This window comes from Lissotriton vulgaris, chromosome 7, assembly GCF_964263255.1.
Source record: "Lissotriton vulgaris chromosome 7, aLisVul1.2, whole genome shotgun sequence".
Taxonomy (NCBI): domain Eukaryota; kingdom Metazoa; phylum Chordata; class Amphibia; order Caudata; family Salamandridae; genus Lissotriton; species Lissotriton vulgaris.
Window position 1 is genome coordinate 1595891947 of NC_141695.1, and position 27336 is coordinate 1595919282.

General features: G+C 44.0%; 1 protein-coding gene across 1 annotated transcript in view; it reads right to left on the minus strand.

Annotated features, from left to right (window-relative positions):
• LOC147706051 (uncharacterized) overlaps positions 1 to 27336 on the minus strand; it is a 208407-nt gene that overhangs the window by 18119 nt on the left and 162952 nt on the right. The window contains exons 9-10 of the mRNA XM_086929020.1: positions 21447 to 21629; positions 3266 to 3380 (exon numbers count right to left, since the gene is read on the minus strand). Coding sequence (XP_086785146.1) covers positions 3266 to 3380; positions 21447 to 21629 — 298 coding nt within the window. The remainder of the gene's footprint in view (positions 1 to 3265; positions 3381 to 21446; positions 21630 to 27336) is intronic.

Genomic DNA, 27336 nt, shown 5'->3' on the forward strand with positions numbered 1-27336 from the left:
TCATTAGAGTTATGCTTCTAATTTTTATATAATGGTTGGTGTGGATAAGTGAGCAGACAAAAATCCCCTAACGTTTCCGTTAAATCAATATCCATCGTAGGACCTCAACCTGCAGTGTTGTCAGTTCTGGTCGAATTTCTGAAGATGCCCCCTGCTTCGATGGGCTTCTCTTCTCTTTCCCACTGCGACTACTTAGTCTTGAAGTCTTCTTACTGCTACTTACCCTTAAGACATTTAACATGAAGTTGATCATGGCTGTAGGCGGTCCTATGTGGTTCTGCCTTAGAACTTCCCTCTCTTTCTTACTTTGTCTCAAACAATTGAGCTGCAGTTTATGTTGTAATCTTTCTTGGCAAGGTATGATCCAGTAGTAGATATACCGACACCGCAGTTGGTAGAAACAAAGCCTGGCTAACAAATCAGCTTTGTTGCTCAGAATAGAAGTAAAAGCAGGAACAGCACAAACCCGTTTTCAACTTCTACCTGTCAGATCAGGTGAAGACAACTGAAACCCTCATTTCAATGTGAACAAACCATTGGTAGATTAGACAGGCTCTCTCATCAAAGAAGGTTAAGGTGAAGAGACTTAGGGGGTTATTACGAGTCTGGCGGTCCGACTAACGGGCGTAGCACTGAAGGTCTTCCAACAGACCTATTACGACAAGGGTGGTCAGACCGCCCTGGGACCACCGCAAAGACAGGGATAAGAGATCCTTGGCGGTGGCGCATTGGTAGTGATGCCGCAATATGCTTGGTGGGGCCGCTGTGGCCTGCCAAGCATATTACAAGTTTCCTCACCACCACACTTTTCATGGAGGTGCGACCACCAGGAAAAGTGTGGCAGTGAGGAAACAAAGGGCGCCCTCCAGGACTTCCTGGTGCCTCACGCTTTGTGGATGCACAAAGGGAGACACAACATGTGCCCCCTTGTGTGCTTGCGCAGAAGTTCTTGCACGGCATGGACTGCAGCAGTCCATGCCGTGCAGGTACTGCATAGCCGCCATCCTGAATATGCCAAAGAACAGCCCGCCAGACAGGAGAAATCTGCTAATCTGGCGGGTGGTTCAAACATGGGTTTGGCAGTGCAGGGCGTTCCTGCACCGCTAAACTCATAATAAGGCCCTTAGAGCAGATATCCAGAACAAAAAAAGACTAAGTACAGGTTGTATGAAGTACATTGACATGGAAAGCCATGTAATAAACAAGTATCCCTTGCTCTTTTTACAATAATACTTCTTCGTGTATAAAATAGCTAATTTGTAAACCCGTGGGATCCCGAAAACAAGCAGATCTATATCTAGAGAAGCACACTAGGAAGAAAATCTTCTCCACGTTTAAAAACAGATGGGCTTAGAAGAAAAGTGCATAGAAGGCCTGCAAGTCAATCACCTCATCTAACAGCCACGGACCCCTAAATTAGCTCTCTCAGCTTGCATGAAAATAAGGAGATCAAGTACAAGTTGCCTTTGCGTGTGATCCTGGTGTTCTGAGTCGTGCAAAGTGATAATACTTCTGAGATTTACCCCTGTGCACCCTCCACTCTATAACAAGTGGCGAAATTTTCACAGGGAAATTAAGTTAGAAAGAGGGATAAAGAATAGTAAAGAGGTGAGCTACCTCCTTTACTGCAGGTGGTTAACCATGATTCCAAAATCTGAAACCCAGAATTGCCCCCAGGGTAAACCTGCGTCGATTCTGGCGCTATATAAGAAATATAATAATAATAATAATAACTATGTTGCCATGCTCTAAGAACTGTGTAACCTTTGTAACGATTTAACCTGTAACTATGATCCGATGCTCATGTAAAGCGCTCTGATACCTCCGGGTCTAGCCAGCGCTATATAAAACTTTTTAAATAAATAAATAAATATCAGGTTTGCCAAAATGTGGAATGACCAGTCTGTAACTCCTGTGAGTGTGCACTGCACAGTCTCTTCATATTTTTTTTGTCAGCCAACCAACTGTAAAGCACTGAGGCCCTCACTACAAGTTGAGGGCTGAATTCTAGCCCCTTCTTAGATCGGCGTTAGGAGTTGTGTAATATTTCCCACGCCCTCGCAGTTTTCTCATTATAGATTCTGGCAGGACATAAGTGTGAAAATGTATTGGCCAAAAAGGCTCTGGAAGAATGTAAGGCATTCTGAATTTGGTGTTTTAACACCAATACTGCACGTGAAGCCTATTTTCTGGTTCAAAACTCGGAACAGCAGGCGTTTCCCATACATTTTAATTACTGTCATAGTACAGGTCTTTTCACACAAAGGCCTTCACCATGAGTGGCCTTTAAAACTGCAGCCCCAGAGCAAATGCCTGCTTGTCCGAGGTCACAATTTCAAGTTTTTCAGGCTCTATCACACTCAGTAAGTGACCAACAAAGTCCGACTGTGGAGTTAAATTTTGGCACGTAAAACCTTCAGGGGTTTAGCATGAGAAAAATGCTCAGCGGCGGCTCCTCCACAATGGCGGAGGAGCGCTGCCCCCGCTGCCCAGCTGAGGGAAAGAAAAAATAAAATGATAATAAAACAGTATTATTACCAATGTATCTTGCCTCTGGGCGGAGCCAAGTCTTTGGGGCACGGCAATGCCATGACAGACATGGAAGGGGAGTGGTCTGCAGTACTGCTTTCAGTGCGCATGACGGTTTGGCTGGCCGTCTTAGGATGACCAACACGACATACACATTGACATCTACCCAACCCAAGCTGCATTGCCAGGTGGAGAGAATAGCAGGCGAAGGCTCCCAGTCCCCCTTGGAGCAGAAAACATGCCTGCTCAACCACTCCCAGTGCTTCTCTCATGTTGGCTAGCATGATAGAAGAGCTGGAATTGGCTGTGGGGAGTTTGGGAGCCTCAGCACGTCCACAAGAGGCAGGAGAAAAGCGGCGATCAGCGAGGAACAGCTAAGTTATTTTTTTTATTTTGCCGTCTTTCTCTCCCACCCCACGCCCCTCCCCCGTCACTTTGACACAAGACCACCACTACTTACAATGCTCCCCAATTATTAAGGCATATGGATTTTGGTGTGGTAAGCATATGTTATTCCCCATTATTAGGGAAGCTTGTAATAGGTGCCATTTCTTGCATCCAATAAATAACATCCCCAGAGTATTGCTATTATCAGGAGCAATAAATATCACATCAATCACAGGACCAAAGACAACGCTAAGGACAAGTCAAAGGGACAAATCTAATGACCCATCTAAAGTGCTGTCGTTCTCTGAGCTCTCTAATTGTTGCCACTCAAATTTCGTCAGTCATTCACCTTTTTCATTATGCTCAGACTGCCAGTCCTGACTGCTAATCTTGGATTTTCTTCTTTTTGAGGTCTTGTATCTCCTGGCTTTCTTGCATCTCTCGGTGTGCCTGCGCATCGTATTCTGTTGATAAAATAGAAACCAAAATTTTCAATGAACACAGTATGATGTCACTCAATGCTCTTTCCCACAATGTAATTGAGGGTAGCAGAGACGGATGTATGTTTCTACAACGCATACTTTTACAACGCATACCTTTAAAACGCATTTTTTACACCGCAACATCCATTACAACGCATTCCATTACAATGCATGCCATTACAACGAAGTCTTTGAAACTACCTTTAAAACGCATTCCACTACAACGCATACTACATTTACAACGCATACCATTACAACGCATACCATTACATTGCATGTATGGTAAGTATTGGATAGTGTAGGGGTAAAAATGACTATTCTAACTCCAGGGGCTGCAGCAGTAGGGTAAGTGTTGGATAGTGTAGGTATGCGTTGTAATGGTATGCGTTGTAACGACTGCGTTGTAATGACATGCGTTGTAGTGATATGCGTTGTAGTGACATGCGTTGTAATGGTTGCGTTGTAATGGTATGCGTTGTAATGGATGTTGCGTTGTAAAAGTTTCGTTGTAAAGGTAGTGCGTTGTAAAAGTTGCGTTGTAAGTGTTGTTTCCCAGCAGAGAGTTAAAGGAGACCATGGCGGCCACAACCACCATAACCCAGATCCACCAGCAGTCCAAGTTGAAAAACCTTGCGGCATATTTATGTAGGTTTTGAGTTGCCCTTGCGCCACACAAAAGGGGGCGCAAAGGTGACGCAAAACAAAGTCAGATTTATCAAGCCACACAAGGCTGCCTTGCGTGGTCCAGCATGACTTAATAAATCCAGAGTAACAAAATGCAGCGCAAACCACTGTGTTACGTTTCTCTGCCCTGGGAAGGCAGTACATGGGTGGAGCGTGGGTGTTCTCACGCATCCACCCATGGATTTTGGAGCAATCCCAGCTTTACCAACACTGGTAAACCTGAGAATGCGTCAGAATCCTACGCCTCCCCAAAGGTGTAACAAGGAGAAATATCCTCATTTATCCTCGTTGTTTAACCTTTCTACGTGTGCTGCATTCTGCAGCACTCACATATATATTCTTTGTTGTCCGATTCATTAAAATCATTACAATAAAACAGCACAAGTCTTAAAACATGGCAATTTCTTACATTACTTTAAAGATAATGAGGAAGTGTTAACATATCTTTATAACTGTTAGAAATACATAAAATATCCTTGTCCAGTGGTCTGCCTGAGAACTGCGCGGAGGCTCGTACCTCCTGTTGCTGTCTGCCGTCGTTGGATCCTCTTGGGACCGAGTGACTTCACAACGCCTTGCCGGACCCGCTGCGCGGGTCCCGCTGCGTCCTCAAGACTCTGTGGTGCTTTGCTTTGGGGAAGGGAGCCGAACATTCCTGTCTCTCTTCGCACCGGCAGGGCTGCGAGCAGCCTAGCAGGGACTCAATTGCCCAGGAGTCCCTGCGTGTCACACCTGCGGCCGCTCTCCCTGCCGGTCACGCCCCCTGACCAGGATAAAGCTGCTCAGCTTCTAACAGCCAGCGGGAAACCTTGTCCAGTGGTCTGCCTGAGAACTGCGCGGAGGCTCGTACCTCCTGTTGCTGTCTGCCGTCGTTGGATCCTCTTGGGACCGAGTGACTTCACAACGCCTTGCCGGACCCGCTGCGCGGGTCCCGCTGCGTCCTCAAGACTCTGTGGGGCTTTGGGGAAGGGAGCCGAACATTCCTGTCTCTCTTCGCACCGGCAGGGCTGCGAGCAGCCTAGCAGGGACTCAATTGCCCAGGAGTCCCTGCGTGTCACACCTGCGGCCGCTCTCCCTGCCGGTCACGCCCCCGACCAGGATAAAGCTGCTCAGCTTCTAACAGCCAGCGGGAAACCTTGTCCAGTGGTCTGCCTGAGAACTGCGCGGAGGCTCGTACCTCCTGTTGCTGTCTGCCGTCGTTGGATCCTCTTGGGACCGAGTGACTTCACAACGCCTTGCCGGACCCGCTGCGCGGGTCCCGCTGCGTCCTCAAGACTCTGTGGGGCTTTGGGGAAGGGAGCCGAACATTCCTGTCTCTCTTCGCACCGGCAGGGCTGCGAGCAGCCTAGCAGGGACTCAATTGCCCAGGAGTCCCTGCGTGTCACACCTGCGGCCGCTCTCCCTGCCGGTCACGCCCCCTGCCCTGCCCTAGTCCTATTTCACAGTTCGGAGTCACTGCTGCGCGGTAGCGCGCGGGAGCGCCCGGGGCGAAGAACGGGCAAAGAGCGGGCCGTTTGAGGCCGTTCGAGGTCTGAAGAGTCTGGGCTGGGCCCCACCCCTTTCGCCCTCCCTTGGGCCTCTGGTACCATTTATCTGCTGTTTTTTGCTGCAACTGTTTTGTATAGCCTTGTAGGAAATGTGCACACGGGCAAGCCGCAGCAAGGCTGCCAAGGGGAGCTTGAAGCAAAATGGGACCCTTGACGATTTTATCACGAGGACAAACATTGCTATAGACAAGGAAATTACTAAAATGCAAAAACGTGTTTCCCTAGATCTAGAGGCTGCTAGAAGATTGTCCCAGGACATTGCTAAGTCCAAAAAATCATCTCTGGGCCACATAGCGTCCGCCATAACCCCGGAGCGATTGGCTAATCCGCTGTGCATTATAACGCATGTTGATGTCCATCACACTTTAGCTACGCCCCCTGTGTTAATACCAACCCCGTGTTCCCCTCACCAGCTCGCCAGTCAGATCCCACCCGTGGTTATTTCTGAACCAGACCACGGTCAATTGAATGTCAATACACCGCAGATCACGGAGACACATGATATTTCCCCATGCATTAACACCAAAGGCACATCACATAAAAGAAAACGCACCACAAGGTCTGCCTTCTCACGCAAGAAGGCTAAAGTTGCTAGGGCCCACCAACTTAATGTTAGCAATCTCCCTGTGATTAGTGCTGAAGGTGGGACTGCTTCTCTTCTACAGATGCCTCCAAGACAAGATGAGGATGGCGCAACCTTGGAATTTTCCAAGGAAAACGCAACAGTAGAGGACATTGGGACACAATTAGATGAGCAGGAAGGCAAGGACGTGGATTTTATAAAAATAGTTTGGGAAACCCTAAAAAAGTTGCTATCTCCCCTCGACCTAAGACTTTCTCGTATTGAGAACCATCTCTTAGAGGTGGAAAAAAGTATTCTAGCCCTAGCAACTCTTAGTTTACGAGGTCAGGAGAACAATGGTATTCTAGATGGCAACCCAGCTCCACCAATATCCAACACTAACCCTCCAGTACCACCCTTAATTAGGCCTATACCCAAACCACGCACAAAGGGCTATGATCACAAAGCCCCCAACCCCCCACCTAAGTTATCGAAGCTCCCTATTTCACAACCTACTATACACCACAAAGCAGGAACTGCCCTGAGGCCGAATGCCAATAAGGCTGATTGCCCAACCCTCCAGGGCCCACAAAATAGAAGTAATTTTCGAGGGGGTTACATAGATCTCCCCCCAGATGCAAAGCCATATGTGGTGGTATTGACAGGTGTACCGGAAATTGAGAATGACCATCAAGAAAATCACTGGTCCCTGAAGAATAAGGTTATCCACTGGCTGAATGTAAATAGACCGATCCCAAGCGGAACGAGAAGTAGAATTCTAATGGTGCGTAGAGTTCCCTGGGTAGGTCCTTCTCGGAAGTCCAGTCCAGGTGACTGCATAGTTGTGACCTTTGAGGACCCACACACGGCTCACCACATATGTTCATGGACAACTTATGGGGAAGACTCAGCCATTGTAGCCAGGCCTTTAACATTCTTTTACCCCCCACGTCCTAACCAAAACTATGGGGGGGAATGGTCATCGGCACGCCACCAGGCCCGTGGAGGGGCAAGAGGCAAATGGGAAGTCCCACACAGAAGGTGGCTTGGGGCACCAACATCCAATAGGTTTGGTTGCCTGGAAGAGGTAGATTGACTTCCCATGCCTGCTGGTTCTTTACCTCTTGCCAAGGTATTTTTGCCTCCTGTGGTTCCTGACCTTTTACCTTTGGCGATTAAACCTGTTGGAAATAGTTCTTATCTTTCTGGCCAACCATCTGTCTATGCTTCAAAAGGAAGGGGAGTGATGGAAAATCTCAACACCAAAACAGCTCATGAAACAGCACAGGTTACAGCTACTCTCCCGCTGACCCCCTTAACACCGCACCTATTGGCCCCGCTTACCAGTAAAAGGACCAATGTTGTTAGTACCCATGACACCTGGGTATCCGACCCCACTAAGGAGGAGGACACCCTAACTTCTTTTGGGGCTGCTGCTGAGGCTTCGGTGTTGCTACACGGGCCAAGAAGGTCTAGCTCTGTTCCTGCCCCCCCTGCATTTGCCCACACACTGGGGCTAAGTGTTGCAGGAAATCCACCATTGAGGCTCCTTAGTTGGAACGTAGCAGGACTTGCACGTAACATCGACACTCCCGATTGGAATTCCCTTGTGGAATCCTTTGGGATTTGTCTATTGCAAGAAACCTGGTCCCTGGAACCTCGACACAGGGTAGGTTATACAACCTATTTTGTGCCTGCATCCCAAGCATCTGGCAGCAAAGGTCGCCCTTCGGGCGGCCTTTTGATCTGGGTTAGCATAGCTCTGGGGTTAACCGCAAGGCATATACCCACAAACTCACCCGATCTGCAAAGATTATCAATCCAATGCCAACGGGGGAAAAAGCTAGAAGTGTTTAACCTCTACTTAAGGGGGGCAAGGGGTGGCGCCTCTATGTTATCTTCAACAGGAATTGAGGAGGAGCTCGGATCCTGTAATACAGACTCCCTCGTTATACTGGCGGGAGACTTTAATTGTTGTTTCGAACCATTAGCCAGTGAGGACATATTAGATATCTGGGAGGACGATGTCAGGAGAGGGATCCCCTTGCTCTCTCTAAACCCGATTAAAAAATGGACCCAGAGTGCTATAGACATTAATGCCCTCTGTATGGAACATGACCTTAGAGCAACTAATGGTAGATCTAAGTCTGACACCAGGGGAGCACACACTTACAATAGGGTGGGGCACACTTCACGAATCGATTATATATTGTTGAACCACAAGCTCTGGGTATATCTTCAAATTATGGAGGTCCTATCGACTTCTGACAGTGACCACAACCCACTAGCCCTGACCCTCACTCCCCCATGGCAAGGCATGATCCCAACTCCGTCACCACATACATGGAAATCGTCCCACGAACTAGTCCCTTCGAACTGTGGTAGGCGGTTAAAATGGAATAAAGTTGCCGCGGATGAGGGAAGGATGGCCCAAGCAAAGTCCATAATGTCTACTGTGGAGATGAGGCTAGATTCATTGGAATTTAGTAATTCTGATGTCTCCAATGTCTTTATAGAAACAACCTTAGCACTAGGTAAGCTGTTCGTTGTCCCGCAGGGAAGAGCAAGGGCCACGAATAGAGCTACATCTAAGAGTAGAGCTAAATGGTATTCTCCTACCTGTTGCGCTGCTAATCGTGAATTGATACTTGCAGTGAAATCCAAGGTTCCTGGTCATATTAGCCTCGCTAGGAAAAACTATAAAAAAGTCTTAACTACGGCTAGGGGTGCCTATGAAACCAAATTCTGGGACCACTTAATGATGGCTAGTTCAAAGAAAGACTCGAAGGCCTTTTGGGAACTGTTGAGAGCCAGGGATAAACCCGCTGACTCCTTACTGACATGTAACATCACAGGGGAGGCGTGGTTTGCCCATTTTTCCAAGCTTTACTCCCTTTCAGTGGGTCCTTTAGATGCCACGACGGATCTGTTACACGAGTGCCTGTTGAGTATATAAATGAGGACCACCTTTTTGTCGCCAAGGAAGTTGAAGGGGCAATTAAGTGCCTGGTTGCCAATAAGGCTGCAGGACCTGATGGCATCCCAGGTGACTTAATACGGGCCAACCCGGAGGTGTGGAGCAAACTTATTGCCCGACTTCTGAATGCGGCCCTGATGGGTGGATGTCTGCCTGACTCCTGGAGGGGCGCAGATGTCATCCCGATCTTTAAAAAAGGATGCCGGGACAACCCCGCTAACTACCGCCCAATTAGTTTGCTAGATTCCACCCAGAAGATAGCTGGCAAGGTAGTCTTAGGCAGGATCCTACAGTGGGCTGAAGAAAACCAGGTACTGTCAGACTTCCAGGCTGGTTTTAGATCCGGAACGGGGACCATCGAACAGACATTCCGCTTATTAATGTTAGACTGGAAAGTGGTCGTATTGGGCAAGGGCAGTCTGTACCTCGCATTCATAGACTTACGGACTGCCTTTGACCTGGTCCCACGTGCCCAGTTGTGGAGTGTCTTGGAGGGTTTGGGTATCCCCTCTTACCTACTTAGCATGCTTATCAAGTTTCACGAGAGTAACTTTGCGCAGATCAGGTGGGGAGATCAGGGCCAAAAAACACCACGTATCCCTGTAAATAGGGGTGTCCGCCAGGGTTGTGTGCTAGCCCCCACTCTGTTTTCACTATATGTTAATGGAGTGGTGGAGCACCTGCTTAAACATCCAGCAGACGCACCTTCCCTGGCTGGCAGAAAAATCCCTACCCTCCTATTTGCAGACGACACCCTCCTGATCTCAAAAACTCCAACAGGCCTCCAATCCTTACTCTCCAGTTTTAAGAAATTCTGTGATTCTAGGGGTCTTGCTATTAATGTAGGTAAAACTAAATTCCTGGACTTAAACCCCCCAAGAAAAACTGTCATCCCCCTTCCTTGGATTCAGTCCCACTCGAAAGGGTAAAAGAGTTCGATTATTTAGGTATCCGCCTCTGTGACTCCAGGAACTGGAAGGTCCACCACCAAAAGATCTTCCTGACCCACAAGAGGGTAACAGGGGCCTTGCTGAAGGAACACCGTGCCTCGTCCCTCAAACCAATTGGTGCTGTACTAGACATCTACAGGGCAAGGGTGGTGAGCGCAGCTCTGTACGGGTCTGAATTGTGGGGTGTGCAGAAAGTTGACTTCCTGAGGCACCTGGAAAACAAATTCCACAAAGACCTCATGAGGCTACCACATAGTACCCCCTCCCTTCCACTCTTATTAGATGCGGGCACACGCCAAATAAGTGAGCAGGCGAGGCTACGTCCCCTTCTCTTGTGGGCACGAATATGGAGGGTACCAGAATTGTCCAGTTACGCTGAAGGCCTAAGGGAACTCCTCGTAACACCTGGCTGGCACAAGGTCCGTTGGCTTAAAGAAGTTAAGCGGCTTCTTTATGACCTGGGCCTTGAAGACGCCTAGGCTAATAGAACTGCCCCCCCCCCCAAACAGACACTAAAGGAGCTATATTGGTCTTGGGTGGCTAATGGGAGAAACAGTAATTCTAAATTATGTAGATCCACCATAGAATTTCTGATGGTCAAGGAGCTCCCCTCTAGAGAACCATACCTAGATACGATCCATAAATCATGGGACAGGGCATTATATTTCAAATTTAGGGTGGGTTTATTGCCACTAGGGCTGCTAACAGCAAGCTGGAAACCACCGTTGCAAACTACACCATATTGCCCTTTTTGTGACAATAGGCATGAGTTAGTTGCCCACCTAATGTTTGAGTGCCCAGCCTATACAGCCCCGCGCCGCATGTGGCTGAAACCTCTATGCAGGAATCTTGGCACTAGATCTCACCTGGAGGCCTTACGCATTTTAAGATCTGATGCCCGTCCCTTGTTTGCCTGTTGTTTGGCAAAATTCTTGGGTTGGGCTTGGCGGATTAGATCCGCCAGGCAACTGAGTCTCCCTTAAAATTAATTGTATTGGCAATATTGTTATCCTTATGCTGTTAGCAAATTCTTTTTGCAAATGAGTTTCCCTTAAACCACATTGTGTTTGTCTTATTGTCAATTTATTTGTATTTTAGGAATGGTCAATTTGAATATTTTTAACTGACGAACAAAATGCTAAAATGTATTGTATCTCTAATATATTTTCTGTATTGTAATGCTTTTATGATATGACAAATATATCGAAATAAAGCTTTTACTACTACTACTACATTATAAAGGTATTTTGTTCATAACCAAATATAAACATTACTTTTCATTATTAATCACCACACCTATTAATAAAGCAATTCGTACAGATAATCTTTGAGTCCCTTCTCCCTTTAAAAAAAATAATAAATCAGCCCCTAAAAAGAAGCAGAGCATACATTAACACATGTTTGGCCTAGTTCTGATTTTAGTACTTAAAATTTAAATTGCATCCATGCTTCTTAAAATTACCCCGAACCTCAGATACTTTATCAAATTTATCAAGTTGCATTGCCGATATAGGGGAAAACAATATAATTGGAATCATAGCCGCTTTCTATTCCTATTAAAGGACCACAACATCGTCCTGAGCCAGTTTTTTCTCAGCTAAAAGAATAAAGTTGGCAAAGTTAACTGTTGAATTGATGATGCGCCCGTGAAGGCACAGTATTATCGCTTGGCGACACGTTCTCACCCCTTGTTTGTTGAATATTGGTTTTAAAAGTGTTAATCTTTCTTGACACAATTTGGGGCAAATGCATACAATGTGCAATAGCGTTTCATTAATATAACCACATAATCTACACTTTTGTGATTGCCAAACTTGTACCCATTTAGGCGTACCATCTTTTGTTGGGTAGTGTCCAAACCTAAGCTTGAGCAATATATCCCTTACCGCCGGCTTCAAGCAAGAAGTTAGATAGAATTGGGGTTCAATTGTATTATATGAATTGTTAACCGACCAGGAATGCTTTTTTTTATAGTCTGCTCCTGATCCAATATTATTGATACCAATTTAGTTGATTGATTTAAATTCAGTTTTGAAATGCAGCACTCATAGAAAGAGGAAAAAGGTTTAGAGGATTGTTTTTGTGGTGGAAGGTGCCCCTTCCTGCACAAAAACAATCCTGTCTGCAGCACAGGCACCCCTGCACCATGGCACAAGGGTGCCTGTGTTGGTGCTAGGCAGCCAATACGGTGCATTCCTGTCTTTCACACAGCACAGCAAGGTGATAAGTAAAAAAACAAAAACACCTGTGTCTCAAGACCGTAGGCCAGTCCTCTATACATGAACTAGAGGACGATACCCTCCCTGATCATGCCATGCCTTTTTTATCCTTTCAGGACAACAATCTTGTGACGACTGCCTACAACACAGCACCACAGGATTGCGGGCCCTTTAAGAAACACCAGGTTTCGGTGACTAGCCCCGCCGAGGCAGTGTATTACGTATAGCGTCTTCCCTGTAACGGCAATGGTGAAGTAAGTAAAAGACGAAAAATCCGAAAGATCCAGGATGCACGCGGGACTTCAGAAGACGCAGGGAGAAGACGCCGTCAACGAGTCCAGCCAGCGGATTTCCCTCCTTGCATCAACGCCCAAACCTGACTGAACCAACAAAGCCTCAGGAATCTCGTCTGCCGTTCCCGACCGAGAACAAGGACTTCAGCGACACCGCACAGAAACCAGCCACGCTCCTGGAGGATCGTGGCTTACAGAGGTACGAGCTCGATTACGGGCATTACAGGGGAGGCGGGTTACTGACACGGAGTGAACCTTGCACGTCAGGTGTAGTCCTGCCCCCCCCCCCCATCACAATTGGTGACCGGCTGGTTATACTACCTCACTCCCTATCCCGGCAGAGATATTCACTCGAGACAAAGGTCTCTGATTTTGGTATCTTTTTTTTTGGTTTCTTTTTATTCCTAGCATCCTACAATCAAGAGGATCCAAGAGCAGAGTGACACAAGCAAATACGTTTTGAGCCTGTTCCCCTGCATATATTACGGAGAGTGCCTGTTTGCCTAATTGCTTAAATAAAGAAGGTCAAAAGAAACAACCTAGTCTCACTCCATCCTTTCCACCCTAAGAATTAACGACCTGTGATAGCCAGCAGCTGCCTTTCCTCCGTCCTCTTCTTTCTTACTCCGGTCCCACATCAGGCTTCAGGAAGCAGCAGGAAGCAACCAGTTCCCAGCCTTCCGATAGCCAATCACAACGCTGAGTGCCTGACAGGGCCGGCCAGTCATTTGCACTTAGGAGTGGGCAAACCACTCCTCCCCTGCTCCTCTGTCGTCAGAGCAGTCCCACCCCAAACGCAAAGGTGCAGCAGAAGGAAACATAAAATGATAATAATATAAGTTATTATCATTTTATGTTTCCGATACTTTCACTGCTGCGCAGCAGTGGGGCGCTGCTCCTCCTTAGCGGAGGAGCCTCCACTGGGAATAAGGACGGTCTATTATAGTATCTAATCTCCTACCTGTATGTATGCATATGTGCATAGTTGTATGTATGCCTGTATGTAAATGTCCAGGACCAGAGAAACGCCAAAGGGTCGAAAAGGGTGAAATCATCGTTGGATGACCTTGAGAACGCCACCATCTCCCATGAGCAAGTCCACATTTGTAAAGCATTGCAAATGTGATAAATTATTGTGACTTTATTGAAGGAGGATGAAAGAGGGAAGGCAGCGAAAACTCCCATTTCTGAGTTACATAATAAATGTTAACAGAGTTGATTCATCACACTTTATATGTGAACGGTTAGGATTTCACATGTGCCCTTGTTGCACGGATTCTGCTGTATTAGGATGACAGAACGTTAGAATGTAGGGACTGAGTCTCTCTACAACGTCAAACCCTTTCAGCCCAAATCCTAGCTAGATCACGGAGCCTCACCTGAACTCCTAACTTTCTCAGAGGAGAAGGCGATTTTGGCAACCTCGAACATGACCCTCTAGACTTCAAGGGAACTGTGGAATCAGATCCTCCCTTTTCGTTATTCACTCACTCATGCATGCCCGTGGAAACCATAAGAAAGTCACAAAGAAAGTTAACTATACATTATACATTTAATTAAACTATCATTGTCTATTATGAAGCAAATGTGCTGCAATCCTTAGGCAGGTGCAACAAAAAAAAGTAATTAGCATTACTAACTGAGTGTACAGGACAAACATCCCAACCATGGCAAACCCGGTATCTGGCTAAATCTACCCTCACTGTCTGAGCACAGGGGTAAATATGCGATCTCTGGGATTGGCCTCAGACCAGTACCTGGTGTAGTCATTAGTCATAGTTTATTGTATATGATTACTTAAAATCGTTACAATTTACGCAATATAAAAAATGTCATGACATACACAAACAATAAAGGCGCCTAAACTAAGTTGTGAAATAACAAAAAGAACATAACATTTTTAAAATCCGAACAGCTTTGATGATGCACATAATGTGTTAATTAAAGCGCAAGTGCCAAGCCACCTGTATGTATTATTTTAGTTAAAATGTTTGTTACGTTTCCTAGACAACCGCGATTGATCTTCTGAGTGACAATTATCGTTATATGGATTCAGAAACATGCAATCTGCGTTCACTGTTTTATAGGAACTCGAGCAGCAGAGTTTATCAAAAGATGTTAAGTTAATCTTGCCGTGTTGAAGTGAAAATAGGCCTAGAAAAACAGTGGCTTTATGATTAGTGCTAGCCGCAGTGGTACTCGTCTCTGATTGTGAGTAAAATTAATTAAAATAAGAAATGCAAGGTTTTACATTAAAATTTCAATCAATCTTCAAAAATTCTACTGTTCAAATTGACCCGTTATGGGTTGAGCATTTAGTCCGCCTGTTACATGGGCTTGTGAGGTACTGCAGTGTTTGAGCTATTAACCATACCGGCATTGTTCTTACTTTTTGTTTTATTCTAAGTCAGCTTGCCGTAAAAATTTCCTTACTTCTGCCAAATATTTTAGACCGCGGCAGGACAAGATCATGGAGGAACCTTCCTTCCAGCCTATAACGGCTTGCCTGCATGTGCGAATGTTAAATTCAATAAAAATGGGTTTTAAAAGCATTTTTCCCAACTCCTTGACTGAAGGGCATGCCCATAGCAGGTGAGTTAATGTTTCATTAAAAAAGCCACATAATCCACAGTGCACTGCCTGTTGTTTGCTTTTCCATGCTGGCTGTAAGTCCTTAGAACCGTGCATGCCCAACCGGTAATAAATAAAGCTCTTTTTTAACTCAACGCAGAAATGGGCTACTAAGCAAGCTTGAGGCTTCAAAGATGTGTAGGAGTTTATCACTGTCCACCCATGACGGCGTTTGGAAATTGCTTTTTATTCTTCCAAAAAAGATTTCTTCTTTGCTGCATCATTTCCAGATTTACTGAAGTTTGCCTGATCTACCATGCTGTCCCATACTAATTGTATTTCAAGCTCAGCCAAATACTTTTTCTGGTACGCTCCCATGAATTGGGTGTTTCTTGATCCATCTGGTTTTTAATCTCTTACCACCATAGACTATTCAATAAACCAGGCTTGGTTGAACATAATTTATGGCATAGCTTCACGATGCAGTTCATGCCCCGGAACCTCTGATTCTGGAGGCCGAATTCCAGCCGAACCTGGGCTGAGGAGGCGGACTTTGGTAGGTTAAAAACGGCCTTGTAAACCTTCGTCTGGAGCTCATTTAATAATTCAGCCTCCTTACAGCGCCAATTAACTAGGTCATATGACACGGTGGGAAGAATTTGAGCTGCCATCACTTGTAAGAGGTGGTTATAGTTTGAGCAGCCCAATTTTTTGTTCAGCAATCTATATGCTAAGATTAGCGATTGGGCGTTAACTTTTATGTCCATTTTATGTTCCTTGTATTTTGTTTCCCGCCCCAGTTTTATACCGAGGTATTTATAGGGCGCTTGCTCTTCTACTATTGCCCCTTGTACGAGCCATTTGAACTTTGTTTTTTGGGGTCCACTAGGCATACAACCTTGGTTTTCTCTTTGTTTCGTTCCAGGTTTTCCTGGTCTAAGTAAGGGATGTATGACGTTAGAACGCATACATTTAAAACGCGTACCTTTACAACGCGTTCGTAACAACGAAAGTTGTTACCACGCATTGCGCTGGGGGGGGGCACAAAATTGAACAATTTAATTTACTATTCCAACACCAGTCCCCGTGGATAGTAGGGAAGGTGTTGGGATAGTAAATTAAATCATTTACTATCCTTGAGCGCCCCCAGTGCAATGCGTGGTAACAACTTTCGTTGTTACGACCGCGTTCTAAAGGTATTCCGTTGTAATGCTTGCGTTCTAAACGCTGCATACCCTAAGGGAGTTGCTAAGTTGTTTATTGCTCTTTGTAATCCAATGGGGCTTTGGCTCAACACCACAATGTCATCTGCGTACTGTAAGAAGGGGATTGGCTCTTTGGCCAAGTTTTGCGGATGGCAATCGGCTGCGTGCGTGTATTTGATGATATCTGCGAGGAACACGTTAAATAGGCTCGGAACCAGGACGCAGCCTTGTTTTAGGCCTTGCTGAGTGTGGATAATGGTGGTTGCACTACACCCATCGCCTAGTTTCACTCTTGCCCAAGTTTAACTGTGTAGGGGGATTATTGCTTCCAATAATTTGCTCTGTAACCCACAAGTTTTTCGTTTTTCCCAGAGACGATTGCTGCTCACTCTATCGAACGCTGATTTCAGGTCGACGAAACATGCAAACAAACGAGTTTTCTTTTTTGCTGCTTTTTCAGTTAAAAGTGCCAGATTTGTTGTAGTGCCCATCCATCCCTGGCCTAAAGCCCATTTGAAACTTAGGGAGGATGATCTTTTCATCCATCCAATCTCGAAGGTGAACTAGGAGACATGATGCGTAGAGTTTGGCCTCTACGTCAATCAAGGATATCACTCTGTCGTTTTCGGGCTTGCTGTGATTTCCTTGTTTGAATATTGGATGGATTATGTTCCCTTTCCAGGATTTGGGGACCTTATTCTGGCTATAAATGTGATTAAAAAGGGGCGCTAGATATTATGCCCAGAAATCTAGAGCGTGTTTAAAAAGCGCATTTGGAAGCCCGTTTGGTCCCGCTGAACCCTCCATTTTTCGTTTTTTTTATTATTCCTCTTAATTGTTTGGTGTCAGTTAAGTTATTTGATTCGTTGCTGCTTGTCTCTAGTCCGGGTTCATTACATTCCGCCTGGGGCTGGGTAGTGATTTTTTCTTCCTTGAGCCACTGTTCTTGAGATGTTTCTAAAGCCGTCATCGCTGTAGCTCACTTTTCATGCTCCGTGCTATTATACATGTTTTGCACATGTTGAATCCAGATCTCTTCTCCGATTCCTGCTTCTTGTTGGAGTCTTAAACCCTTTGTCAAGTTATTTATGATGCCCCAGAATTCCCTGCTATTTGGCAGTTAACTTGTCCACAGTAGTTTTTTCCAGATTGTACATTTGTATTCTGTTTTTGCTTCCCTCAGCGTCTTCTTGTAATTATTTCGTATATCCTTCAGTTTGCCCGTGTCTATTTTCCTACCCGTTCTTGCCGCCACAGCTTGTAATCGCAACTCCGACTGGGCCCGATTCACAGAACTAACTTACGACAAAATCCTAAACTTACTACCATTTTGGTATTCACAGAAGCCACTTACTCATTTTGGTATTCACAGAACTTAGGAGTCCTAACTTTACTACTCCTAAACGGAGAAAAATCCTAACTTTAAAACTTTCGGTATTCACAGACGGCATTTAGGAGTCCTAAAGTTAGGACTCCTAACTTCTGTGAAATGAGTAAGTGCCTTTTGTGAATACCAAATGAGTAAGTGCCTTCTGTGAACACCAAAATGGTAGTAAGTTTATGATTGTGTCTTAAATTAGTTCTGTGAATCGGACGCTATGTAGTGGTGGTTCGCATCGTGACCGTAAACTCAGTTTATTCAGTGCTGCATGTCAGGCACTGCTGTCATTCTAGAACAATCCTGTCTGTCAGAATACTCCTCTCTAGCCCTAAGGGCACGGGGCACAGTTGTTATGATAAAACTGCTGTGTTGGGAGATGCAGCTGTGCGACAGTGTTATGTCTAATGTTTGGAGCTGTTGCTGAACGAGCAGAGAAAAACAGTACACTTTGTTATTATATATTCAGGGCAACCTTGTGCAAGATGTGCAGATAGAATCTCAAGAAGAGTCACTGAATAACAAGCAACATGTACCGTGTATTCCTCGAAGAATGTCGCAAAACCAAATGTATGATGTCTGGCTATGCAGAGCAGAGGAAGCCTGAAAACGTCTAAGACATGAATCTGAGAGGGAACCAAAGTGGGCCCAAAAGGAAATCACTACACCCTTAACAACAGAATTTGTTTAACAATATTAATATAATGTAATCAAAAGAAGCAGATCGATATGTTTAAGGAAGATGTGATGCAGAATATTTTCAGAACTATAAGTAATGTAGAAAAGCTTCACATAAAAAGAAGTGAGATCCAAGAAGCAATGTATATTAACCAGATCAATGCATCAGGATGCGAGCCCAGTAGTAGTAGGGAAAGCAAATGAATTAGGGGCACCTCAATAAAGTCAATGTAATTATTAATTAAACATATCCCTATAGAATATGACAATATAATTAAGGAGACTTAACTACTGGAACAAGAGACTGGCATTGATAATCCACAAAGGGAAGAACTTATCAAAGAGAAAAATGTGAAACCATCAAAACATACAATATATGTAAAGATTTGAATCAGAGTAGATTTCTGAGAGATCACAAAGGGTATATGGAAGGAAGGGATTGCATCTCTGTTGAGAGATATGAGCCATTTAAGCAAAAAGAACATACAGACTGAGCAACAACACAGACAGTACAATAGGTTAATGCAGCAGTTCAGAAGTTGACTCATCTGATCAAGAACGTGAAGTGAGATGGCCTCAAGAAAGCTATATTTTTGGAGGAAATGAAGTTAGTTTATTTAGATTTAACAGGAAACAGACACAAAGGATCATCACAGGGAAGGGAATACACAAATAAAGAGGAGAACCCAGAGAGGGAGAGAAAAAGAAATGTAAAGACAGGAAACAAGATCAAGCAAGGGTTGGGGGGAAATGCAAAACATAATTAAATTAAATTGATAACTTTATCTGTTAACTCAAATAAAAATTAACTGTATATGGGACACCCCCTTTATAAAGGGTTTAACCTCTTTAAGACACTAGACCAGGAAAGAATGTAGAATGTCATCCTCATAGGAGGTAGTATTGAGAGAATCCAGGAAGTTTGAGAGTTTGGTATGTGAGCAAAGATTGAAGAAAGTTGACTTGAGAGTGGGAAGGTGGGAGATTGGTGGTAGCCGTGTTGTCAATAAAGGATCTGATTTTGTTCATATTCCTGATAAAGAAGTGACGGGTGGCAGTTCATATGTTGATTTGAGGACTTATTGTTGGATCTGGGAGCACGTTGATGCAGCCCTTGGCAGCTTTAAAAAATATTTCATTTCTGTTTGTCGCTATCTTGAAGATGATTATATGGTGGTGGTTTTGTTGTGGTGATGGGGATCTGCATGACATAAGGAGTGTTTTGAGGTGGACGAGATCATCTGGGAAATTTGTTTGCCTCCGTTTATTTACTTTTTGAGTATGATGCACTTGTTGGTGTGTTCTGGAGTATATCAGGGTGGTCAGGGTTCTGGTTACTAGGCTACAACAATAGGAAGGGTGAATGGCGGGGTTTCTCTCAGCTCTCACCTGACAGTTAACACTATATTACAAATTTCAAACAAATAAAAGTGGTGCACAAAAGGGAGGAATGTTCACCCTACATTCCCAACTAGGAACCACACACAGGGTCCTGGAAAAATTATATAACCCCAATTGGCACACAATAGTCAGTATTTATGTGTAATTTCAAATTACAGTATTCCATTCTACAGTTGCTGTATTTCTTCAGATTTTGAACTCCAATCATCACTATATTATTCCAAATCTTAGACTCCACAAGCCATTGTGGAAGAGGTGTGGCGCAGCGTCCAGGGTGCCTGACTCCGGACCACAGGGTTCATGGTTCAATCCCCGGCGCAGGCGGCAGCTTAGTCCAGCACCATGTGACTCTGGGCAATAGCCTGCTTAATCTTCCTGGGGGCCCCAGCGCCATAACACCTTTGGGTAATTGTGCGCTTTACAAATACTGGATTTCATTTATCTTGCTAGCTCACACAGCTGATTCTTTACAGTAGCCAACACTTGTTTTGTCAAGAGTTTCAACTTCAACAGGGCTAATAAATCTAAGTAGAGTAAATTTAGCAGCACAGTTGTGCTAATGTAAGAAGCCACTGTCCACCCTATTCTATAAGGAGAGACACCCAAGATTATGCTTTGAATGCTTTCCATGCTGGTAGAGGTAGGCAGGCCTATTGTACCTTTTACATACCAATAAAAAATGTAATCCCTAAAATAAGATAGGTTGCTGACTACTGTTTCTAAAGAATGAGGATGCTTGTTCCACACCAGATAAGCATGAATAGGGTATGACAGGCCATTTAACAATATCTTATTTGGCATTCGGCAATAAAGCTTCCGAAGCTTGTCCATGTTGAGTAATGGCTGCAGTGGTACTAGGAGTAACAATCCAACGCACTCCCGGTTAGGAGGAATTTTGTGCAGAGATTCCAGGCAGCATTAACTTCCATTACCAAGTTAGAATCTCAGAACAGACTCCTCCTGTTACTAGTTAAATCGCAAGTTATAGGGAATAAATGTGGGGATTCAGATTTACCAGACAGAATGCTGGAAAAAGTTCCTGATTACAGGGAGTTTAACACACACATTTACCACCTGTTCTAAGCAACTGGTCAGTCTGGGCTCCTGTGCGGGACTGGGGGAGTAATCGGGACGGGAGGGTGGACAGCGAAGGGGAGGATGTTCTCTGGCAGGGGTGAGTATTATATGCTTCCCTCTGTGTCTTGGGAGATGGTTGGACTGTGCCAGGGAATGTTGTTTGGCGGCAAAGCAGCCATTTCCCACATTTTTCATCTGGTAAAATTAGGCCCAGTGTTCCCATACACAGAAACATTGGGTGCAGAAATACAGGCCGACAATTAGTGGAGTGTTAAGCGGCACAGAGCCCAAATCCTGAATGAAGACAAAAGTATTGCTAAACTTAATTTTTTATGACACCTTTGGGCTGCAACACCTCTCTCCCACTGTGACTCACGTAAAGGATGAACAATTAATGATTCATTTACCAATCAGCAAAACTATACTTTACAAAAATAGGCTAAACCTGCATCTTCCCTTAGTGGCTGATGGCGTCCCAGTCCAAGTCTGATGAAGTAGATCCTTACCCCTCGAGTGAATTCTTTCCCACAATAAACACATTCATGCATCTTTGGCACAAAATCGGGATCGTGGTGTCTCTTGAAGTGGACATCTAGGAGCTGCTTCTGCCGGAAGCACTTGTCACACTCCTTACAGGAGTAGGGCTTCTCCCCAGTGTGTATTCGCCTGTGCATATCCATGTGGCGTTGCTTCAAAAAAGAAAGGACAAATCGTGTAAATGGTGGGACTCAGAGTGAAGCTAATACATTCAAAACCATTTTAAAGTGCATGATTGTGAAATCGATGTATTTTACTTGTAAGTAATAACTTAAAAACAAATATTCTGATTGGAAAAAACAGCTTTTTGCCATATAATGTGAAAATAACTGCAGCATAACACCACTAACGGTTTTTTAGGTCAAGCCTTGGCAGCACATGCGCTGCTCTGCGAGGCATGCTGTGTAAGAGTATGGACTTGAAGCTCCGCCCACTCCCAGCCCATATTTTCCATTGACTAGTGTCATTGTCCTTTGTAAATGCTTCTGATTCGTTAATAGGTTTGTTAGTCCCTCCTTAGTACCGTGTTGTCTTCCTTTGTAACCTCCCCTGAGGACTGGCCCTTTTACTTCTGTTGATACATGGTATGTCTCATTTAGTCTGTAAGCACTATTTTCTTTAATGAGTTTCTCCTACTGCAGGAATTTCATGCTTTCCTGCAACATTCAGTGCGCCATGCAGCCTTTCACTTTCCAAAGAGCCCGGGACAATGGCGGCTGCTTCTTTGAAATTAATTAGGTCTCACATTTACAAGAGTTTGAGCTATTGGCATTGTAAATGACAACGTTCTGCGAGGCATGCTCTGTAAGAGTATGGACTTGAAGCTCCACCCATTCCCTGCCCTTATTTTTTATTGGCTACTGTCATTGTCCTTTGTAAATTCTGGCTTCTGATTCGTTAATAGGCTTGTTAGTCCCTCCTTAGTACCGCCTTGTCTTCATTTGTAACTTCCTATGAGGACTGGCCCTTTTACTCCTGTTTTTACACAATATGTCTTATTTAGTCTGTAAAGTATTTAGGCCTGGTTGAGAACCAGGACACCAGCACGCACTACTGAGTTTGCAATTTGGACGTTAGTACATTTATTTAAATTTTCATCAAAAAGTCAACTTAAATCAGCATAACATTTAGATCCATGTTACATTTGTTAAAGCGCATATTATTTAATCAACATATACATAACTGTCTTCAACTATATGTCATACATCACAATGATAATACATTTGATGTCCACCCAATGCATTTCGGGGCACGAGCCCCTTCGTCAGGGGTCTGTATGTGTAAAAAAGAAAAAAGAAGAAAAAGGAATCTTATTACTATTGATGCACTGTCATCAATGAGGATAAATGATTGCGTTGTTTATGTTTCTTACCGCAAACTAGATGGAGTAGTATTGCAAGTTACACTTCTGGTTGAAAATCGAAGTGATCTATGGATAAGGGAGAACTGCATGTAAGCATGGTGGGTTGATTTAATCAGTATAGTGCATCCAGAAATTCTGAATGAGGATTAGAGTTACCTGTGCGCTTGGGTTGAAAGGGTCTGAAAAGACAACAAAGTAGTGAGAGGCGAGATTAGGGGTGAGAAGAGTGTAGGCTATTCACATTACATCAGCGTGGAGTTGAAATAGTCATGAGGTTTTTAAATATATCTGCAACCTCACCTTATGTATGCTGACTTTAGAACAGGGAGCCTATGTGGAAATAAACAAGATTGCGATCAGAGGTCGGCAAATATTCAACAATAGCGGAAAACGAAGACTCCATATAATATTGGAGTTTACCTGTGAGTCCTACGGGTTGCGCATCAGACTCAGCAAGTGCTCAAAGAGGTGAAGAGACCTGCCGGGAGAGATAAGGATAGTGTATCTTGAAATACTGGCCGGCGTGCAATATAATCGAAACGCATTACGATTAAAGAGCTATGTGAAAGGGTCGATAAGAAGCCTTACCGAAGCCGAATGCTTAGGGATCCCGTCTCGGCGTCTTTACTGGCGTTTGCGTGAAGGCGACTAGTCCTTCTTTTATTCAAAAGTTAGACTTACGTGTCAAACTAGAAAACGGACTATCGAAGGTTGTTTATCTTGATTAAGGAATCGCGATGTGCGAATAGATGTGTGTTTAATGCAAACGCTGAGAGACTAAGGGCTGGCTTATATGTGGCGTATGGAGGTTGATTCCGTCTAATAGCGTGTGAGGCACCTGTTCTCGACTAGACCAGCGCTCTGGCGCTCGCGTTGGTCGCCATGTTGGAATGGTGTACTAGTAGAGGCAATGTTATATGTCTTAATGCATGAGACGCTAGTTGGTGACTGGGAGGCTTGAATGAAAGCTTTGACACTATGAGAATTATGCAATAGTTTAGTGAAGTAAGATTATATGGAAAGAAAAAAGGTGTAAAGAATTTGTATGAAAAAGAGTTCAATACAGTTCTGGCAATTCAAACAAGTCGGTTCTTTCATCTTTAGTGTGTCTATATCATATGTATCTTTGTCAACAATGGCTACTACTGGTCTAGGATACAGTGTGAACAACACCTCCTACCTATTTACATTCTAAGGAAAGTGAGCGTTCGACATTTTAATAGACTGGCTTCCTGTATCGAATGGAGGAGATAGTATTATGAAAGCATAATGGTGGCCTGAAAATGATAGTGATATGGTGACCAATTTATGTTGCTGAGAGAAGGGCCATATTAGAAGTGTACTTTGCTGTATGTAATGAATTAGTGTTCATGATTGTTAAGTTGGAGTAATAATGAAAATTACAGAAGTTTGCGGTCGATGAAATTTAGATATTTATAGGAAACATAACAGGTCTAATTTATCATTCAGTCCATTCGGGATGAGAGTTTGCAATCGTCGAATCCAGAATGTTTCTCTTTGAATTAGAATTTTAGCATTGTCTATACCCAGCCTTTGGGGAACTATTTCGATGATTTGAAATCTCAATTGGGCAATGGAATGCCCTGCTTCAATCCAATGTTTTGCCAGAGGTGCAGTCAAATTCCTGTTGCGGATGCGGCTTTTATGTTCTGTCAGCCTGAGTTTCAATTTTCTGTCTGTTTTGCCGACATATATTAATCCGCACGGACATTTTATGGAGTAAACCACGTGCTCTGAGTTGCAGTTTGTTGTGTGTCTTAGTTGTATCTTTTCGCCCGTACGCGGGTGCAGTAGGATGTCTCCTAGGATGACGTTGTTACAGTTTTTACAATTGTAGCATTTTTGGGTTCCTTTGTGAGTTTTTTTGGTGTCATATCATCATTGATGGATTTGTTCAATAGTTCTTTGAGGTTCTGCGACCTTTTATATGCAAACAATGGTTTGTCTTGGAAAAGTGTTTCGAAATCCTTTTCACTTGAAATGATTTCCCATCTTTTGGAGATAATCCTTTGGATGTCTTTTGAAGCAGATGAATACTTTGACACAAATACCATTCTTTTATTGTCTGTTTTCGTCTTTTTTTGTAGTAAGTTTTTCCTTGGTGTACTTTTCACTTTTTCAAGATGACCTTCAAGCAGTTTATCAGGGTATCCCCTTTCAAGGTATCTTTGTCTTTGTTGTTCAAGGCTTCTCATGCAATCTGTTTCATTTGATGATATTCTTTTAATTCTCATAAATTGAGAGATTGGAAGGTTGTTTATGAGGTTAGTGGGATGAAAGCTCTCATAAAGTAATGCTGTATTTCTGTCCGTTTCTTTTTTGAATAGTGTAGTTTGAATTGACCCATTTTGAAGTTCCACAAGAACGTCCAAGAAGGGGAGTGCTTTATCACTGATGTTGTGGGTGAATTGTATGCGTGGGTTGGCTAAGTTCAGGCTCGTGATGTTCCGTAGTAGTTCTGTGGATGAGCGTCTCCATATGATGAATATGTCATCGATATAACGCTTATAGTAGACTATCCCTGCTTGCCATGTAGGGTCTTCCAATATGTAGTCTAGCTCGAATTTCGCCATAAAGATGTTCGCGTAGACGCAGGCTCCTGGAAATCCCATCGCCGTGCCCGTTTGTTGGATGTAGAAGCCTTCTTTCCATACAAAATAACTGTTCAAGAGGCAGAATTCAAGCAGTTGCAGTATAAGGTATTTCAATTCATCAGGTATCTCTGATCTCAATAGTGCCCATTCCATCGCTTCCAACCCTTGTTTATGGGGAATCGATGTGTAAAGCGAGGTAACATCAATGGAGCACAGTGTCCAGTCTTCGTTGTCGACCTTTTTAATTTCCGTTAGACTCCTCAGAAAATCTGATGTATCTTCTATGTAGGTGATCCATTTTTGCATAAATGGTTGCATGTGTGCATCTATAAAGATGCCTGGATTATCGAAGATCGAGGAGCAGCCTGACACGATTGGCCTGAAGGGGGGGTTTTCTAAGTTTTTGTGAACTTTCGGTAGAAAGTATATTTTTGGTCTTCGTGGATGAGGTTGTTGAAGGTATCGTTTCGTTGGGTTATCGATCCAATTGTATTCCTCTGCTTTATCCAAAATATTGTCAAGACTTTTAGACATGTTCGTGGTCGGATCTTGTTCTAGTCTGGTGTATGTTTCAATGTCGTGTACATGTTCATCACCTTTTTGTGTGTAGAAAGTGGAATCCATTAGAACTAGTGCACCACCTTTATCAGCTCTTTGGAATGTCAGATCTTTATTGTTGGCTAATCTTTGGAGAGCACTGTATTCCGCTCTAGTGAGGTTTCTACTTTTCCTTTTGAATTGGATCTTGTTCATGTCCGCTTTCACTAGAGTTTCGAATGTGTCGAGAGTTTTGTGAGATGTGGGTGGCATGAAGTTGCTCTTAGGTTTGAATCGTCTGTCTGTTTCCATACTATCCGTTACTGGGTTTAAGACTGCGAAAAAATATTTCAGCCTTAAAATTCTCATAAATTTGAAGAGTGCTACCTCCGTTTCCAGGGCATTCGTATGATACGTGGTTACAAATGATGTGCCTTTGTTCAGTATCTTTTTTTCGAAATCGGAGAGAGTATAGTGTGAAATATTTATTATGAGATCTTGGTCTGGCTTCTCAATCCTGTTTTCTTCAGTAACTCTCTGTCCTTCTCCCGTTGTTTTTCTCTTTCCCTGTCCTCTTCGCGATTTTTTTCTCCAGTTGTTGTTGTGGGGACTTCTGGGGGTTTGCTTGGTGGTGGGTCCGTTGCTAAAAAAGGAGTCGACGGTGGTCCAGTAGCAGCGCTGTTTGAGTCAGAAGATTGCGATGTGGGTTTTTGTACTTGTGTGGTTGTTATTGGTTGCCTTCTTGTACTTACTTCGCTGTCTGAGACTACGCTCTCATCCGAGGAGGTTGGTTGTTGTCTTGTGTTGCTATTGAATCGTCGTTTTGCGTACACTTCCGCCCATGTGTAGGCCTCATTTAATTTATAGTCGATAGTGTCACGTTTGAATTTACGTAACTTGACTTCTTCCTTATCTCTCCCGGCAGGTCTCTTCACCTCTTTGAGCACTTGCTGAGTCTGATGCGCAACCCGTAGGACTCACAGGTAAACTCCAATATTATATGGAGTCTTCGTTTTCCGCTATTGTTGAATATTTGCCGACCTCTGATCGCAATCTTGTTTATTTCCACATAGGCTCCCTGTTCTAAAGTCAGCATACATAAGGTGAGGTTGCAGATATATTTAAAAACCTCATGACTATTTCAACTCCACGCTGATGTAATGTGAATAGCCTACACTCTTCTCACCCCTAATCTCGCCTCTCACTACTTTGTTGTCTTTTCAGACCCTTTCAACCCAAGCGCACAGGTAACTCTAATCCTCATTCAGAATTTCTGGATGCACTATACTGATTAAATCAACCCACCATGCTTACATGCAGTTCTCCCTTATCCATAGATCACTT